Consider the following 18,845-nt stretch of genomic DNA (forward strand, 5'->3'; position numbering starts at 1 on the left):
CGCATCCCCTTGTGCTAAGCATGGCATGAACAGAACAGAAGGATGTTTCCTGCCCCAAAGCAATTCTCCTGTAATCGTGTTAAAGACATGTGGGCTGTAACATAATCAAGTGCTGTAAAACCCGTGAGAATGTCTTCCATCTCAAATCCTACTCCAGCTCTCCAGAAAACCATTAGCAGGACCTGCCTCTGATTTTTTCTGAAAGAGAAAGCCCACAACCTCCTGAATGGTCCTTCCTATTCCCATTATAAAATTCCTCAATGGGTTGCTAAACCACATAACTAGTAAGGTAGCCTGAGACTTTGAGGGGTAAATCCTATCTCCCCGCTCTCCCTTGATTTCTGTCTCCTGTCCTCTAAGTTTTCAATCTGCGCTTTGCTTTTCCCTCTCAAAGGAACCTAAAAATAAATCCAAGAAAGAGCAGAAAAAGCCACCAGCCCCCAAAACAACGTTCTTCGTCACCGATGGTGAGCAAAAATAGTTTCCCAAAGCCACAAATTGCTGCGCCAACAAGATGAGCCAGTCATCTCCATAAACAAGGGGTCTCATCCTCCCTCTCCTTGGGCAGGTCCCTGTCTAAGTGGGCTTTTGGCAAAGCCCTCATCAGATCTAGAGCGGAGTCAGGTGGAGAAGGATCAGGCCCATGAGGACAGCCCTGAGTGTCAGAGCCAAGCACCCTACTACTCAAGGGGACGTGTAATGAAAAATGTTATCTTTGCATCAGTGGAGACATTTAATACAGAGTGAGCTATCAAATTTTCATGTGCATGGAGTTCTGCAGAGACGGTGCAGTAAATGGGGGCGCTGGCACAAACCCGAGGGTTTGCTGGGCAAGGTAACGTGAGGCCGCATGCAGGCTGCTCGCAGGGTGGGGTGTGCTCTGCTCCCTGCTGGAAAAGCATGGCTGGACAATCCTGGCTCCTGGCTTCTCCAGCTCTTGGCCAAGATCAAGCCTGGGATTGTTTCCGCTGAGACGTAACATTCAGCACTCACAGCACGATTAAAGGCTTAGGGACAATCCCCCCTGCAGAAACAACACCCTTGTATTCCCATCGATAAATATTTGGCAGCAGATGACTTGTCCCCTCGGGCTATTGAGGAACAGTGGGCTGCATGATTGGTTTTCAGGACCCAGCCAGGCCTTTTGGGTTAAATCCATCTCTTTAGGAGAACAGCTGATTGGGGTATTAAGGCATCCTGGGGGAACAGAGGCTTGGGACATGCCAGTGGGGAACTCAGTTAAGCTGTGTGCTTAGATCTACGCTCAGAAAATGGGATGGGACTTGGCTGCATCTGTCTTGCTTATGTAGATGCTTTCTTCTAAGTAGGGATTAGCTCTTATCTTCCACCTGGCACATGGGGCCTTCATTCTGCATCAGAGTCTCCAGCTCCTGTACAGCAGTGCTAGGACTAAAAATCAGCCAGCCAGGCAATAGGGATAGCTTTTTCCAACATTTAAAAAAAAAAACAAAACCCACCAAACCTGTGTTGTTCATCACCGGGCTCTGGGAACATAAACTTCACATGCTAGTGGGTTTTAGGCTGGACTTAGAAACTGGAGTCCCACTTTGGCTGCTACAGGACCACTTTACGTCCCAAGTCAAGCAGGAGCTTGTTCTATCTGGCCCAGAGGACCAGGGGACAGCTCGAGTACCCTGTTGGAGGACTACCCTTGGCAACACTCAGCCAGAGAAATGTGGCCCCAGGAGAAGGCTGTAGGCTAGGAGAGATGCTGGGAGGGCCTGCCACCCCGGTGGTGCTGGGTCAGGATAGCAAGTGTCATGTCATCCTGAAGAGGTTGGGTTATGTTTTAATACACTGAAAAAGACAAACCCAACAGGCTCCCAGCACATTTCCTTAGTAGGGGGAAGAGAAGGATGAAACGTATTTGGGTCTACCCGAGTGAACAATCAGACCTACTGAGCCAATAGGTTAGGGAAACACAGTCTCTGGACACTGAGAAAGAGTTCAGCATCTCAAACTGGTTAAGGAAAGACCACTCTCAGAGTTAAGGGAGGGGGAAATACTGTATTTTTTTTCAATTTTCTATGATGAGACAGTAACTCTGACAGCAAATTAGATTAAAAAAACCCCCAAATAGTCACACAGTTAGAGTTCAGTTTAAAAATGCAAATAAAAGAACACGGGGAGGAGACCCATTCAGGGAAGACTACAATGAACCACTCCTCCAGCCTATCCTAAGGTATGACACTCTGGGCATCGTTTCTGCCCAAGCACAGACACCAGCCCAGCCCTGGGCTACCACACAGGCTATGACACAGACAGCATAAGACCTTACATGCCCAGCAGAACCACATCCCGACAGCTTGTTCTGTGGCTGTGCTGCATGTCCCGCTTAAATCTGATGCCAAAGACATTCAAAACTTGCCGCCAGGTCCATGCCAGGCTTCCCCTCTGCATCAGGTCTTATTTGCAGGTACCCAAGAGGTTGTGTCTGTCTCGCCACACTGGAAAAAGCCTACAGCTGGGAAACGATGTAGCAGGACCTGGAGGAGCTCTGGACACTTTAATTGGTGTGAAATCAGGGCTCTCTGGGGAGGTGCTGAATATCTGCTGATTTTGGAGTATCTATTCACAATTTATTTTTTTGGTAACAAACTACTGTTCTTTAGCCAGTCTGCAACAGATGTCCTTAGGTGTCCAGAGGCAGGGTTGCAAGTGAAGACTACGAGCAGGCAGAAGCAAGCTTTGGGAGTTGCAAGCTTTTGTTGCATCCAGGGTTGCAGGGGACAATACGCACATCAGAAGTGTGGCCAGGCCTGTCCCCACTGCCCATGCCACCACCCTCCAAGGCATGAGGCACAGTTATAAAGCTAAACTGATCGGCTGCAGTGGGTGAGGACAGGGGACATCTGCAGGCTATGTGCTCACTGTCCTCCCACAGCTCACCTCGGGACCTCTTCCCCACCCGCGTCCCTGATGCTCGTGGTGAATTCAGTATTTGGGATGATGTATATGCATTTCACTGGGCATAACCATCTATTGACCCACTGCACAAAAACTCAGGAACTTCCTTGGCCCCACCAGTACTGCTGGCAGTATTATCAGTGAATTTTGGGAAGCCAGGATTTTACCATCTGTTCTGCCTGGTCTGCTGTCAAGGCCGGTGCTGATCTGGTCCTCTTGCCACCCTCAGCTTTGCCCCTCACCTGCTGCCACTCCCTAACTTCAGGACCTGATCCAGTGCACTGGGAAAGCCAAGAGTCTTTTACTCCCAGCACAAGCTGGGAATCTTGGCAGTCTAAGCTTTCTAGTACTGCTTAAAACTCACTTTATCATCCTCCCAGCTCCACCACTGTTTGCCTACTGACGCCAGCCCAGTGAAGTGAGCAGCTCCATATGCACAGATCTCAGCTCTCCAGGAGGATCTGCGAGCACAGCTAAATCAGCTGCAATCTCCCCAAAGCAGGATTGTTCCCCACTGTGTCTGCAACACAGGGTGGACATGAACAGAGCTCTCACCAGCATTAGTACGGTGGAAAGCAGGTAAGGAGGGTGTTAAAGGCAGTTGGGTTCAGGATGGGGCACCAGGGAAAGCAAATACAAGTCCAGCAGCTGCCACAGCACCCTCCTGCCTGGGAGGCTTGCTGGCTCTGCCAACTGTCTCTTGAGTTTTGGGCAGTTCAAAATGCTGCAAATAATGTTTCCAAAAGGTCTTAAGTGGCTGACAAATACCTACAGATTTTATCACTGTGATTTCTGCTTGTAGATCATTTAGTTACTTTAGGAAACATTATTCTCAACTCACTTGCTGCAGATGAAGTTGGGAAGATCTGCAGTTTGGGGAACCTGAGTTCACCAAACTCAAGAGACACTGTGTCAAGTGACTTTGCTCAGCAGAAAGCTGGGCCTTGGTGGCCATGAATTCAAGTGACCTCTATTAAATCCTATCTTGACCCCCTTTACATTCTTACTCCCCGAACAGTCCCACTGGCTGGAGCCCCCCCAGTGAATCTCTGCTTTGTTAGGTCAGGCACACAGACATCATGCCTCCAGCATTCTCACTAGTGCAGTCACAACACAAAACACACCACCAAAGCCCTTGGGCTCTGAAACTCAACACTTGGGCACACTACTGCAACTCCCTGTCGCTCCAGCCTGGGATGTGCTCTCTTAGGACTAAGCCAGCACAAACCCATTGAGAAATGACCTAGCAGTCACTGCCTCAACCTGTCACAGAGGGGTGATGAAGACAGACTCTCCCGCGTCCCGCTCCCCCACTTCAGTGAAAAAGCAAGAAATAAATAACATGCTGGACAGCCTTCCCCATCCCCCTCAACCAGTGCAGAAGCCCAAACCCAAGAGCAGCCAGACAGCTTCTCTGCAGGAACAGAGGCACCAGGGGGTGGCTCCAGCCAGCTGTCCCCCCAGGAAGACCAAGGCTGGAAGACATTAGGGCCTTGTTCAGCTCTGAGAATCATTCTTAAAAACAAATACTGGAAGACCTAGCAGTAAAGCAAGGGGCTAATCCAGCTGGAGTTGTCAACTAGAGACCTCCCAGCACCACTTACTCAACAGAGGGGAAAAAGTAGTTAGCAGGGCACTAATGACTATTTTCCATATAATTTTAAATCTAGTTTCATCTCTTTTTTTTTTTCCTTCTTTCCACTCACTGGGTTTCTAATCCCGGTAGTCTTTCTCTATGGCTCCGGTGCATGTAAGTGTGTGTGTGGCAGAGGCAGTGGGGGTCAGGCGCTTAGACACATTTGGCAAAGCCAACAGAGTCGTTATCACGGTCAAAGACAGTGTAGTAGGGACCGATGAAGACATCTCCCAGGATCCAGAGAGGGCCCCCGGGGGGTGGGATGTCCAGGCCTGAAAAGCCGCTCAGGCAGATGGTCTCTCCTTGTACAGAAACCTAGAAAAAAGAGTGAGAGCTTCAGTCCAAGGAGGTCCTCCTCTTTCCTCAACCTCACCGGCTTGGCAGTAACACCTGCCAACACTGGCTGTGCTTCTCCCAGCCTGAGATCCACAGCTTGCAAGACTCCCAACCTGCCTCTCCCACAGCTCCAAAACCCAGCTCCCCCTCCCAGAGCCCTTACGCAGCAAAGCATCAAGTAAAGCTGCACGTGCCCATAAACCTCCCAGCCCATGCAACTCTGAATTAGAGCTGTTGTCAAAATTCTACACAAGATGGTCCTTGCAAGTTGACTGTGATGGCTTAAATGCCAGGCTGGTGGCCTCTGCTATGACAAGGCTGGCCTCATGGCATCAGAATCCAGCAGAAAAAGGGCAAAATGTTTGTACAAAGCAGTGCAACAGCCTGCCTGCCCTTCCTCTCCCATCCTGCCATCCCTCATGAGCGTGATCACGCAGGGGGTCTTGTTACTGCAGGACTTTGGTGAGGTTGCCTGAGTCCATCAGCCAGCACCACCACCCCATCACCCCAACCTTTCAGACTTTTCTCCAAGTGCCAGCTCCAGCCTTGCCTTTGCTGCTCTTGCATTTTTGGATTTCATGGTTAAGGTTTGAATAGAGAAAGCAAAAGTTGCCTGGACGCACCTTGAAGACATACTGCTCTCCAGAGAGCTGGTAGGGCTTCCCTCCTAGTGTTAGTGTGACGACAGGCAGAGACGACACCTTATCGCAGGGGATCACGTACTGAAACAGAAATGGTAAAGGCTTTAGACTTAGATGGCAGCTCCCATGTCCTCAGGAAAGGGCATGGTCTCCCCCAGACACAATCATGTCTTTGCTGTGGTTTTCCCTAAGAACTGCTCATATCCCCCTTGAGCTGGGATAAGCAGGCTGCTCCCCACCCAGGGCTGCAAGCTGAGGGGCCAGAGGGTTTTAGAGATAGGGACGGAGCCAAAGGGTGCTGGGTTCACTCTTTTTTTGGCTCTGCACCTGATGCAGCAGGGCTGGGGTCTTACCTCTGCCACAGGAGGGGGAGACGTGGCTCGATACAGCCTACAGACACAGACAGGGACGCGTGGTGTGATGAATAGACAAAGGCAGTTTAACATTGGCGAGTCTTGGCAAGGGTGGCAGGTCTAAGCCAGTTGCTGCAGCATGGGGTCTCCCCACACTGCATAAAAGCCCTATGAGTGCTCATGGCTCTGATTTGGGAGGGGTTTCAGAGCAGAGCATCCTTTCTACAAGGTCCTTATAATCCCTGTCCCTCCACAATTTCAGGGAAGAGGGATGATCTTGTAAGATTAGCTAAGATAGTTAAAAAGTTGGCAGGGAAGTGTTGTCATTTGCATTAAATATAAAGTGCCTCTGGACTCACATTAATGTCAGTCCTTGGGCTCAGCTGCAACTTGCACCCCTTCTCCTTTGCCTCCCAGAGATGGGCAGCAGGGGTGACCCAAAGCCTCCTGAAGTTCACGGGACTGTGCCCTCTACCAAGAGCACGAGCAGGGCATCGAATGCTACGTGAGGTCAAAAGACTGAGGGGTCCCTGCTATGCCAGGGGCTTTTCCAGGAGCACAGCCTGGGAATGGAGAGCAGAGGGACGAGAAGACCCGGGTCTCTAGAAGCATTTGGGTGCAAAGCAGGGCATCAGCACAGATTACATGATGGCCATGGACTCCCACTTTCCCAACCTGGCCTTTGATGAGTGGTTTTGCCCCAATGGCCGTCTGCAGCTCCTTCACTTCCTTGGTGGGGCCAGTGATGAGCGAGGTTCCTGTGTCCACAATGGCCTCGCAGCCCCCTTTGCACAGAGTCAGCCCGTTGGCAACGTCCACCCTGGGGAGAGATGCCCAGACAGAAGACAACCCTTAGAGGGCCTCCCAGCAAAGGCTGCGGGCAGCAGTAGGCAAACAGTTGAAGATGGTCAAGCCTGGGAAGCACACAGGCATGCAAGGAAGGGCTGTGACAGATGCCCAGGAAGGACACATGCTCAGAAACCCTGATGCAGCACCAACTTAGTGCACAGAACCCCTGGCTCTCCACAGGGCCCTCGCCTGCTCCCAACTGAGCAGGTGCCTTGGTGCATTACTGCATTTCTGCAGGCAGCCCGGACTGCTGCCTGCATACCCTGCCTGCTAAACACCATGACTAATGGGCACATGAGCAAGCTAAGGGCGAGGCATTAGGGACTCATATGACCTGTGCTACTGCAAAAAGCAAAGCGTTGAAGGGGTGGTGTGATGGCTGAGGGGGTTCATGTAGATCGGTGAGGCAAGGTAGGAACTGCTTGGCTTCCTCACCCGCATTGCATTTCACAGTGGCACGGACAGATAAAGCCTCCTAGCCAAGGGTCTGCCACGCTTTGCCAACGTGGCAGGGCTGGGGGAAGATGAGAACTAAAACCCTGAGCTGGGGAGGGATGCAATCCCCAGGAAAAGGACGCACTCTGATCACAGGCTGCTTTTAAGTTCCCATCACATGGGAGAGCTCAGAATAGACCACAGGGCTGGCAGGCCGGCAGCTCAGCCTGCTCTCCTCCCCCCTCTGCCTCCAACAATGCGTGCTGATTGCCGCACCGTGCCCTTCAGTCAAGGGCTGGCTTCCTGGGGCCTCATCCTGCTCCTCTGGAGCTGTGTGCAAGTGAGCCACACAGCTCAGGCCTTGCTGAGAGCTGAGCAACGCCAGGGTTTAATCTATGGAGCTCGCCCTGCCTGCAAGGTGGACACACCAGCTTTTCTCCCCGATTCACAAGGGCGCAGCAGGTGTTTGCAAGGGCCAAACTGTAAACAAGAGGAAAGGATTTTGCAGAACATCTCCTGCTGTTTTCTGCCTCTCCTCGCCTTCCAGCGACAAATGACCCAGCCTTAGGGTGGGATTTTAATCTGCTTTTTTTTTTTGGCATGGCTGTGTTGCAGGGATAGAGGATGATTCCCTTTCGGGGAGGGTCTCAGCCCAACCCAGGTGTGAGCTGTCTGCACATGTGCCCCCACACATGTATTTGGGTAGAGGGGGGGACTTACGCATCCATGTGGACCTGCCAGTAGGCCTTGCGCGTGACATTGACCCAGCTGAAGTCGCCGCTGTAATACTTGGGGTCAGTCCCTCCCAGGAGCAGCTCACCACCGGGCTGAGCGCTGGGGTCTCTGAAAAAAACCAAAAAACAACAACCAACCCAAATCCATGAACATCAAGGGCAGGGTGAGAACAACCCCCTCTGTGTGCCCCCAAAACATATGCTGGGGTTCTTGGGGGTGAAGCATGGCATTAACAGCACTGGAAACAGATTACTTACATTGTGCTATAATATGTCAATATAAAGACAGATACTGTGAGATAGGCTGGGGTGGGGAAATGGGAATATTTTGGCCCAGCTGCAGCTTTTTGCCTCATACTTTCGCACAGACACCTGAAGAAACTCGCTGCAGAGAAGGGGGACAGCAAAGAGGAACTGAGTACTGGCACAGGGACCCTCCTAATAATCAGCTTGTAACAAGCACCTGTGCAGGGCTGGACATGGCTGATGCAGCATAGGTTATCTGCACCCGACTCTGTGCCAGCCAGCAGCCTTGGAGTCGAATCCTCAAGGTTACTGTCAGATAAAAGCTCACTGCCAAGCAGATGGGAAGAAATATGGTGATGGGGGAGGGCTGGCGCTTGAGCGGACAGCAGCAGCGCTCCCTGCCTTTCCTGCTCCTGGTGTGCTACTTTTTGGGCTGAAGTAGTTCAGAGTGCCCCCTGCAGTGCCAGGAGGATGATGGGGTGTCCTGGGGGGAGCAGCAGTAGGTGGGAAGGCACTGGGAGCCTCACAGGAGGACTTCCTGGGGCATGAGGGAGTATTAGCCACATCATTAGTGATGACTGGTGGGGGGCATGCTTGCCTAGGACGTGACATGGTGGTGGCCATGTGGCTTGAGAATTGTGGCAACAGACTGGGGCTGTGTTTACTCCTCCAATGGGGACTGCCTAGCAGCGTGCAATTTCATGATCACAACCCTGTTTATTTTTGTTTCTTCTTCCTCTGGAAGCATCCTCTGCTCTTCATCAGTTAAGAAGTCTGGCAGCAGATCTATGCAGCTTTTTATCAGTAAAATGGCTGCATTTCTACTTCCCTTCTTACTTCAAAGCAGTAAACAGAGATTTTGGCCTGACTGCTCCAGCAAGAAGACCTTGCTGAGACCTCCGTAACAGTGCTGGCCAGGGCGTAAACTGGCACATGACAAGAGGTGCTATGGGGAGGCATAGAGAAATGCCCAGCTGGGCTTGCCAGAGGTGCGCTACCAAACCCAACACTACCTGTTCAGGTAGAAGGAGAAGATGTTTTTCTCAATCAGCTTCTGTTGCATGATGTTATCGAAGAAAGGGGTGACCTTGTCCACAGAGATCCTCGGGAACGCCATGCCCAGGATGCCGTCAAACTTGGCAGCAATGAACGTGATGCCTGGCTGCTTCACAGCCTCCCCAAAGATCTGGTTCTTGATTTTCAAGTTACCAAGCTGAGGGGAGATGGGGAAGGAAGGGAAAAAGCAGACTGTAAAGAAAACTGTCTCGGGGGATCAGTGTGGAAACAGGATCTCACTGGACACACGCTGTAGCACATCCCTCAACACGCTGCCGCACTCCTGCCCGCTTTCACCCTTACATTTGAAGGAAGCTGCAGAAACCAGACACCCTGGTGCCGTCCTCCTCAGGGGGACACAGGTCACTCTGGCCACACAGTGGCACCTCCTGGGTCCCTGCAAAGCCCAGCACACCCCTATGGGCAGACGCCCCCTTTTGCTCTTTGCCCACCTCAGCACTTCCAGCCTTTTGCTGGGTCCCAGCACTGGCCATGCCATTTTGCAGCTCCTCCTGTTTGCACAGAGGGTCCTATATCACTTTATCACCCCTACATCCCTTTCCCTATCACCTACTTCATCCTTTCCTCCCAGTCTGAAAAGCTCTTGTGCTGTGCTTTTAAACCTCTTCTCCACCATGGACATCATCTAAGTGATCTCCATGTCCTAACTCCTCAGGCTCTGCACCCATCTGCAGTTGGAAGCACAAATCTCTCACCTCTGCCAGCAACCCCTGTGATCTCCCTTATGTCAGAAACATCCCCGGGATATTGCTGTACCTCCCAGCAGACCCACCAGCCTGCAGAGACCTCCCATGGGAGGGGAGAAGACCCAGCCAGGAAAGCAAGGTTGAGCCCAGAACACAAAAATAGCAAGTGGAATACTGAGAATGCAAAAGGTCACCTCTCTTGCCAGCCACAAGAAGGACTGGCATTTCCCCCAGAAAGCTGAAACACCCTGCAAGGGCAGATCCCCAGAAAGAAGGAAATCACAGAAAGCAGGATAGCTCTGCTGACAGGGAGCAGAACGTGTCTGCTGGCTCCTGGCTCTAACAGTTCAGGAGGTTTTCAAGCTTCTGGCTGACCACAGGCAATTTTAGCATCTGTGCTAGGACAATTTCAGCTTCTCAGCCTGCAGCTAGCAGCCCTGTAGTGAACTGGGCTGGACTAAAAAGCTGGCCTCTCCTACCTGATGGCAGATAACGATCCTTGTAAATTACTAATATCCCCCCAGGGTTAAACAGTGCAAGGCTGGGACAGGCAGTTTTTGCTTTAATGGTATCAGAGGCTTGCACTAGGAAAGGGCGATCGAGCCTTGCAAAAGCTAAAAGCCACAGAGCAGGATGTGGGGCAAAACAGCTCACAGCAATGCATCCGCTTGCTGACACACGGCAAGTGTGCCAGTTGTATGCTGCAGGTTTACAAAAGCCACCGCTCCACCACTGGGCACAGCTCAGAGAGTTCAATAAGGGTTCCACTTAAAAAATATTAGAGTGTAATGGACTGATAAAACTGAGTGTCAGGTTTGACTATTGTCCTGGTTGCACATCCCAAGAGGAGGCAGATATCTGTCCGGTGGTACGGTCTCAGCAGACCCTGCCTACACTCGGTCCTCAGTAGGACTGAAACCCAAGAGCATCTTTAGCAGAGTGCTGGCTCCAGGTGACAGATCCTTTGTCTCCATCCCTCAGCTGGCTCTCACCCAGACAGGAAGCGACCAAAAATCATTACCAGTGGATGGCTGCATGGTGGCCACCCTCCAGCACTTTGCAGACAGGTGTCAGCACCCTGCAGCTCACCCAGCCTCCTTGTTAGCAGCCTCAGCTGAGCAGGCAACTGCCAGACAGTGAAGGCAGACTACTGTCTCTGTAGCATGGTTTGGCACTGGGGCTCAGGGCTCCCCCCTGCAGAGGCACAGGGGAGAGGCAGGGAGGGACATCTCCTGTGTGCTGTACCTGCATGGCAGCCCCGTGAGACCTCATGCCCCATAGCCGGCAATGCTTCCTCTGCTGTCCTTGAAGGACATCTCAAGGTTGGGCTGTGATAAAGCGCCAAGATGCCTGAGCACCAGAGGGCTGGCTGAACCCATTGCTCTTTGGAGGGCAAGCAGCACCAAGGGGTGTGGTACTACAAGGCATCATTCCTCTACAGAAAGAGAGGATGTTCAACGTGAGCTTGTCACACTCTCTAAAAAAATTCATGGCTGAAGGACTCTGGACCACCTGCCAACCAGCATTTTTCAGTCATATGTCAGTGCTACCACAGGCTGCTGTGACTGCTTCCACCCATGGGGACAGCTGGAGCCAGAGGAGGGTCACCCTGAAGGTGGTTTCAACATCTGTATTTCCAGATTACACCCAAGTGGGAGCTTGCCTACAGGCTGTTGTGCATCAGAGGAAGCATTTTAGTGTCCAAGCTGAAGGTCCCTGACCTCTGAGTTGCCCTGTGTACTGCAAGCATGACGCTGCTCAGACTCCACACAAGATGTTTCTCTTGATTCTGCCCAGAGAGAAACCAAATGCTACAAGCCGTGCTGGCTGCCAAGAGCCATCCCCACTTCCCAAACAAGCTCAGGCACAAAATCCTTTCTCTGAGCTGCTGGAAAGTGGAGAGCTAATTAGCAAGCAGGCATTAGGGTGATAATTACAAACAAAAAAAAAGAAAAAGCTGCAATTTTCCTTCTGACTCACTTCAGCCCCTGCATTAAGCCGGAAAGTGCTTAAACCAGCCCACACTTTCACAGGACAATAAAGTTTGCTGTTTGCCTCACTGCCCTGCTCCATTACTGGAGCAAGCACAGATGCCTCCACCTGCTCTGTCTGTATTTTGCAAACCTAACACAAGAGAATCCATTAATGCTACATGCAGGGTGCCTTCATTTGGCAAGAGCCACAGGAAGGCTCAGATGGGCAGGGTTTTTTTTGTGGCAGGGTGTTTCTAAGTGAACCAAGGGACACAGGAAATAAATAGCATGAAACAAAACTGAAACAGTCCCAAAGTTTGGTGGGCTGCAGAAGGCAGAGAACAAAACCAGAGGTGCAGAACTGCTGGCAACCCTCTGGGGCTCTCCCCCAAAGCCTTTTCTGCACTGATTTTCAGGGTTCACTGAGCCCATCAAAAGCTCTCTCCCCCAAAGAGGGTCCTGCACCCAGCCTGAGCTGCTGGCATCTTTGGATGCAGCGCAGAAGCAATGGCTGGTGCTTCCAGACTAGCCTGAAATTTTCCTGCTATAAGGACAGGCTAAAGAGTGCTCCTTGCATGAAACTCCCACTGTGGTCTCCTCTTGATCCCAATGAAATTGGTAGGTCAATAATTTTCAGGTGAACCTAACACAATACCCCAAATCCCTAGATTTATGTGCTTATTCAAAACTCTTGCTTTGTCTCCCCACTGCAAAGCAAACACATGCTCTTATCCCTGCCAGGAGAGCAAGCAATCTGGGAGCATGTACATCACTGATGTTCAGCAGCTGGCAAACTCCCACGAGCACCTGTACCTGGGAGGCAGTCACAAAAGGCACCCACCCTTTGCAGGGCAGGAAGCTCAGCCCTGGCTTGCTGAAGAGGAAATTATGGGAAGCAACCACCAGCAATGTGGCTACCTCAGGCTGGGCCCTGAATGCTGCTGGGGAAGTCCCCCAGCATTACACAACCTTTGCAAACATAAGCACCATCCTTGACACCAGACCAGGACGGGGCTGCAAAGAGCCCATTTTGCTCAGTGTTTGGGCAGCTCCTCCATGGATGTCCACTACCATGTGGTTATCAGCCAGGAACAAGCTGGGCACCACCAGCAGCCTGCACAGAGGGGCTGGTGTGCACTTGGGTTGGGAAATTTCCAGGCTTGGGGGAAAGAGGGTCAGAGGGGTGGCCAGAGACCATGTTTGCAAAGCACCATTCACACAGTCCACACTCCTAGCCTGCTGACCTGCTGATTAATACCTTCCCTCTTCTCTGCCTGCCTTGGTCATTGTCACCTTCTCAGTCATCATCACCACCACCTTGTTTCAAAGCACTTGGAAACATGGCATTGAAACATACTCAATACAAGTAGGACACTCAAGAAGCAAGACCTGTTGAAATCAAATGGCTTTGAGTGTTCTATGGAAAGCAGGCTGGGGCGGCTCAGGACAAGGGCAGTTGTTACTCACCGTGACAGTGTCCTGGCTGAGGTACCCAGAGAGGCTCCCCGTCCCATAGTGGATGGCAAACTCTGTGCCGTTCTCCACGTAGGTGCTGGATTTGGAGGCATCGTACTTGTGGTGCAGCACTGCAGCCAGGGAGATGGACACAGGGAGACATACATCAACAATGCTCCTTGATACCTAACCCCATGCTGCCCAGCTCATCCAGACACTAAACAACATGAAGGTGGGCCTGGACACAGCATTTGCCAAGCCTGGATTGCTTAACAAAGCATTTCCAACATCTGGGGAATTAGGTGGGCTGATCCTATTTGGCTGTTAAATTGGATTTGACCACCAGGTATTAACAGCCTAGAAACTACGCGGCTGGTGTGTCAGGGTGCATTAGATAGCACAGCAAAACATGTTCCCCATACCATGGGGAACCAGGCTGGGCATGAACATTTTCACTTTATGGATTTATCTTTTCCTTTTACTAAGACTAGCTGGAATTTTTTTATACAGTTGTTTTTTGCACAGAGAGGGCTCAAAGTACTCTTTTGTTTGCAGAGCAGAAGGGCTTTCCCCTAGTCCAAGCTGCTTTTCCCCTTGAAGGAAAGATACCCCTGGTTTTATGGCTGGGCAGATTCCTCCCATGCAGATTCCTCCTGAGTCACGAGTTGGGCAGCAGCACGTGGCAGTGAGCTCAACCAGCCTGGCTCCATGGCTGCTTGCTGAGCGGGGTAGACAGCAGCTGAGGGCAAACCAGCCGAGCCCTACAGAAACCGACACGCTATACAGGGACTTCCCTGGCAGGGCTGTCTGGATCCCAGTCTGGCAGGAGGTTACGCTTATTGCATACTTGTAAAACCAGCTCTTTGGTCCCAGCAACTCCTGCACTGCTGCCTTGAGAAACCAGCTCCCTGCTAGAGATCAGGGACCCCCAGAACAGACCAGGTCTGGACCTCATCACCCTACCAGGGTCCTAAATCTCATTTCACATATGCAAGAAGGTGGTCTGTCTCCTCTCTGGGCACTACAGGGCCATAGAAGACGACCAAATTTCCTCCCTACCCCCAACAAGCACTGTGCACCACCTTTCATGGTTGCATTTGTTGGCTCCACAGGTTTCTCTGCTCAAGCAGCACAGCCAGTGGCTTTTAAATGGCATTTTGCCATTGCTGGGTTGGAAACCTTCAACTGTGGAGGTTTATTGCATAGGAATGCCACAAAGCAAAAAACCTTGTAGTGCCTAAGACATTCTCATCTCCTCGTGCCTACCTGGCTTTCGTTAATTATAAATCCATAAACATGCAGGCACATGCTCCATGCAGCAATAAACCAGAAACTAGGACAGTTGTATCAGATCTGGCAAGAGGTTGATTTTTTTTTTCCACCAGCCTTGCACAATGGGGCAACAGCAGTGTCAGTCTATAATTTGGGGAGAAATATCACAACCTGTGATGCTGCTCCCCAGCTGCAGGGCTGAGGCTACTGGGGAAGGATTGGAGCTGTGCGTGGGAGACAGAGGAAAAAACAGGAAGGGAGTAATGAAGGCTGGATGCAGGAGTTTGGGATCCTATTTCCAGCTCTGACCCCAAGAGCCCATCAGCCTCTGACAAGCCCTTTCACACTGCTGTCAGTTTCTCCTCTTGCAATGCCAGGATTTGCATTGTGCAGGGAAGGAGAAGCTGCCAAGCCACAGCTGGCACTGGTGACACTTACAGCAGGCAATGTCCAGGAGGTGACAGTGCACAGATGGCACCCAGAGGTTGGAGGAGCCAGTGTCAAAGACCACAGTGAACTTCTGTGGGGGGGTCCCGATGCCGATCTCACCATAATACTGGGCCTGCAAAGGAGGAAAAGGGAGCTGTGAGCAGAGGCAACTTACTAAAAGTGGGGATTAAAGACCAAAAAAAAAGTCTCTCAGGATCAAAAAAGGGGACTGGCTTCTTATTTAGACACTGCTACCCTCTCATTTTTGGCAGTGACGGGCTCCCAGACTCTGTCCTCTGGAAGGGAGGCTCCCCTTTGGTATTCACATCTCCTTACAGCAGGTATGAAAAGGATAAATTGGGGAGAAGCAAGACAGGTGCTTGCAGAGGAGGACTTCTGGGGCAGGTACACAGGGCAGAAGACAAGGGTGAAGGTCTGCAAGCCAGCATGCTGTTCACTATACAGAAGAGGAAAAAAAATGGGAGGAAGCCAAGCAAAACACCTGTGTTATTGAAAGCTGAAACTGGCTGGGAAGCTACTTTGCTGGCAAGTTTGCAGAGGAACTGTGAGCTGCAGCAAGCAGCAGCTCTGCCCACCACAGGTGGAGGTAGAGCTGCTAGGGGCTTTCAGTGCAGGCTGGTGAACCCCTGGGGTGGGAAGGAATAAGATGTTCAGCTGTGGGCATCAGAAGACTTTGGAAGAGCTGCTGGGAGAGAAGGGCATCAGCAACACTGCCAGAGAGGGATTTAGGCCTGTGAGGTGAGAGTTTGCAACAAGTCCCTGCAGCACAGGTATCCAATGGATACCCCTCTGCCCTGCAAGTGCATCTCTGCTGGGTCTGGAAGAAACCTGGGTGGCTGAGATGTTTGCAAGGCATCCCTCTATCCAGAGAGGAAAGAATGAATAGGGAATGCTCAGCAGGTCCTGGATGGACCCATTTTTCCCCAGCCCTCCCAAAGGGACAGGCAGCCATGTCGTGCTTGGCAAGCTGCTGAATCAGGGCCCTGGAGAGATGGCTGCTAGCAAGGGAAGTCAGCCTGTGGCCTTTCCAAACCCCTCAGGTACTTAATTAAGGGGATAAGGGATGGACAAAACAGGATTAGCAAAAATGCTCACCTCCTGTGCACTTAGTTTGCAGGGGTTGCTCACTGAGTAATTAATAATCCATTGCAATTAGCCATAATGGGGAGGCAGCACTTGCTTCCAGTGATTTGATAATTATTCCTGGGGCTTGAAAACTAACCCCCAGTATAGAGGCCCTGTACATCACATACACAGACCCACAAGGGGTCCCAGGTGAGGATCATACAGGGCAGCATAGGGGAAGCTGTGCATTTCATCCCAACAGATCCTCCAGCAGCAAGAGCATTTTTAGCCAGGTTGGGAGGGACCCGTTATCTCCCACCGCAGGTTGGGCTGGTCCCCCTGTGACAAGGGAGCAGAGTCCTTCCAAGTGGCAGCCCAAGCTGCAGTCACAAGTGACAACGCCGTGGTGCAACTGCTGAAAGCGCCTTGGCTTTCAACACTGCTGATTAAAACACCAGTGGCCCTTCCCAGCACAGTCCCGGCAGGACAGCGCTGGCTAGGTGACAAGAACCCCTGGGGAAGGGGAGCAGGGGGAAATATCCTGAATTAGCACCCAAATATCTGGTGCCAGCTTTATTCTGCCAGCCGGTGCTCATATCCCACCTCCTGAAGAACTACAAGGGTACCTGGTGGGGAACCCAGACATAGGAAACACTACACGTGTCTGGTAACTGGGCAAGGGCAAACTTCATGTCCTTTATCTGGCTTCTCCATTTATTGCTGCTTCCACCATGAAGGTCCCTTTGCTCTCTAAGCTGCCGATAAGAAGGTGGAGGTGCAGGGTGGCTTTTCCCAAGGCCATGCAGAAGATGACAGCTAGTGAGAGGAAGGGTCCTGCATCACCAGTCCCACAGAAAGCTGGTGCCCAGTCCAAGTCCTCTTCCCCTGGCCCACACTCATTCTTTTACATCCAAACACCCCAAGGAGCGGAGCATGATTTTTATGCCCCTGTGTTGTAGAAAGTAGACCCCAAATAAGCCAGAAGATGTTAGGAAGGACTGCAAGTGAACAGATCCCTATTTACAATTGTTAAATAGTGACAGAAGGGAAAGAAAATAGGTCACGTGAGCTGAAAAGTTCCTGCTCATGTAGTAGAGGGTTTTTTAATAATTATTAGTATTTTTAGTTTAGCAGTGATAAGAAGCAACTTCCAGCAACCACCCACCAAGCCATAAGGGTGTATGAATCTCTCCTATAGGAATCTCTCCCTCCTTCCTGGTGTGGTAGGACAGTGAGGTTGGCATGTCCCACCACACCCACAGGACAGGTACCCCTAGAAGTGATGGCCACCCAGCCAGCATCATGCTAGGGTCTGACACAGCAGGGGGGTGATCGGTGGGAGGGGAGTTACTCACATCCATGTAGTTCTTCAGGATCTCTGGGGTGGGCTCAGCCAGGTCAGCAAAGCCCAGCTTGAACTTGAGGAGCTGGGTGAGGGCATTCATGTCTGGGATCTCGCTGCCCACCTCATTCAGGACCCGTCGCATGGAGGGGAATTTCGTCAGGGGGATCCTGTGAGGGGAGAATGAATGCTCACCTGTTAGTGTGTGTGGGGGCAGTCCCCGTGGGGAGGGAGGCAGTATAGCTCCACCAAAACCAGGGGACCTGCCAGCATCGGGCTCCTCACAGTGCCATGCTCAGCACTTCTCACAAAGCCAGACAACGGGTGGAGGGGAAGATGGCAGGTGCCTGTGAAAGGTCACTGGGGACAGGGGAAGCTGGGGCAAGACCCTTGCATAGGCAGGACATCAATTTTGAGCCCCCATTTATGGGGGGCATCTCAGCCCTTCTCCCCTCTGCTTTAATGGAAAGGGGGAGCAGAACCATGTGGGGTGCCTGCATGAGGACTCCAAAGGTCACGTGGATGCCCCATGCGTCCCGCCCCATCCCCACCCGAGGGGCTCAGCCAGACCCCGAGGGACCCCCCCATGGCTCACCTGATGAGGGCCGCGCAGGGCCCTGCCAGGGCGAGCAGCAGGAGGAGGCCGCGAGGCCCCATGGCGGCTATGGTGGTGGCGGTGGCTGTGGGGGGGAAGACACAGGCCAGAGGGTCTCACCACCAGAAGGCCGCAACGCCGCACCCGGCCGCCGTCCCTGTTTTTGTAGGAGCGGCGGCCCCTCTCCAGGGATCTTTCGAGTCAGCTGACGGGCTAAATTGCAGCTGGCGGTCACGTGAGGGCGGGCCGGCGCGGGGCGGGGCTCGCGCGGGGTGCGGGGCCGGGGCTGCTGCCGCCGCCGCCTCACGCGCCCCCCCCCCCCCCCCCCCCCCCGCTCCCCGGGCCTGAGCCCCGGCGCCTGGGGCAGTGACTCAGCCTCCGGGAAAAGGGGAATAAACACCATTAAATACATCACGAGGCGCCCGAGCGGCCGCGCGTGCTCAATTTTGTTGTGTCTTCACCTTCCTTTTTGTTGGCTTTATTTTGTTCCAGGTTTTCTGGCTTTTCTCTCTTCCTTGGGGCGGGGTGCGGGGGGCAGTCCCCAGTCATCAGCACCCCGAAACCCTGCCAAGCGCAGCCCCCCTATGCCCCCCCCACCCCCAGCCCTGGCGAGGGCTCATCCTGCCAGAAGCCCATGGCTGCTCCTGGACCTCAGCCGCCCACCCGCTGTCACCAGTAGGGTTTAATTTTGCAGCTGGGCCCACAGGGATGGCAGCACCCCCCCGGCCAGGGGGGCCGTGGCAGTCACCAGCCCCATGCTTCTCCCTGGCCC

The 18,845-nt window shown here is 52.4% G+C and overlaps 1 protein-coding gene across 1 annotated transcript; it reads right to left on the minus strand.

Annotated features, from left to right (window-relative positions):
- Window positions 1–2,008: 2,008 nt before the first annotated feature.
- On the minus strand, window positions 2,009–18,318 carry CTSD (cathepsin D). Its single transcript, XM_075754915.1, has 9 exons — window positions 18,074–18,318; window positions 17,492–17,648; window positions 15,060–15,183; window positions 13,362–13,480; window positions 9,172–9,371; window positions 7,899–8,021; window positions 6,570–6,714; window positions 5,524–5,622; window positions 2,009–4,879 (listed from the first exon to the last, which is right to left on the minus strand). The coding sequence occupies exons 1-9, from the start codon at window positions 18,133–18,135 to the stop codon at window positions 4,718–4,720; spliced, it is 1,191 nt and encodes a 396-aa protein (XP_075611030.1). The 5' UTR covers window positions 18,136–18,318; the 3' UTR covers window positions 2,009–4,717.
- Window positions 18,319–18,845: the final 527 nt, after the last annotated feature.

The sequence above is a fragment of the Balearica regulorum genome, chromosome 5 (genome assembly GCF_011004875.1).
Source record: "Balearica regulorum gibbericeps isolate bBalReg1 chromosome 5, bBalReg1.pri, whole genome shotgun sequence".
Lineage (NCBI taxonomy): Eukaryota > Metazoa > Chordata > Aves > Gruiformes > Gruidae > Balearica > Balearica regulorum.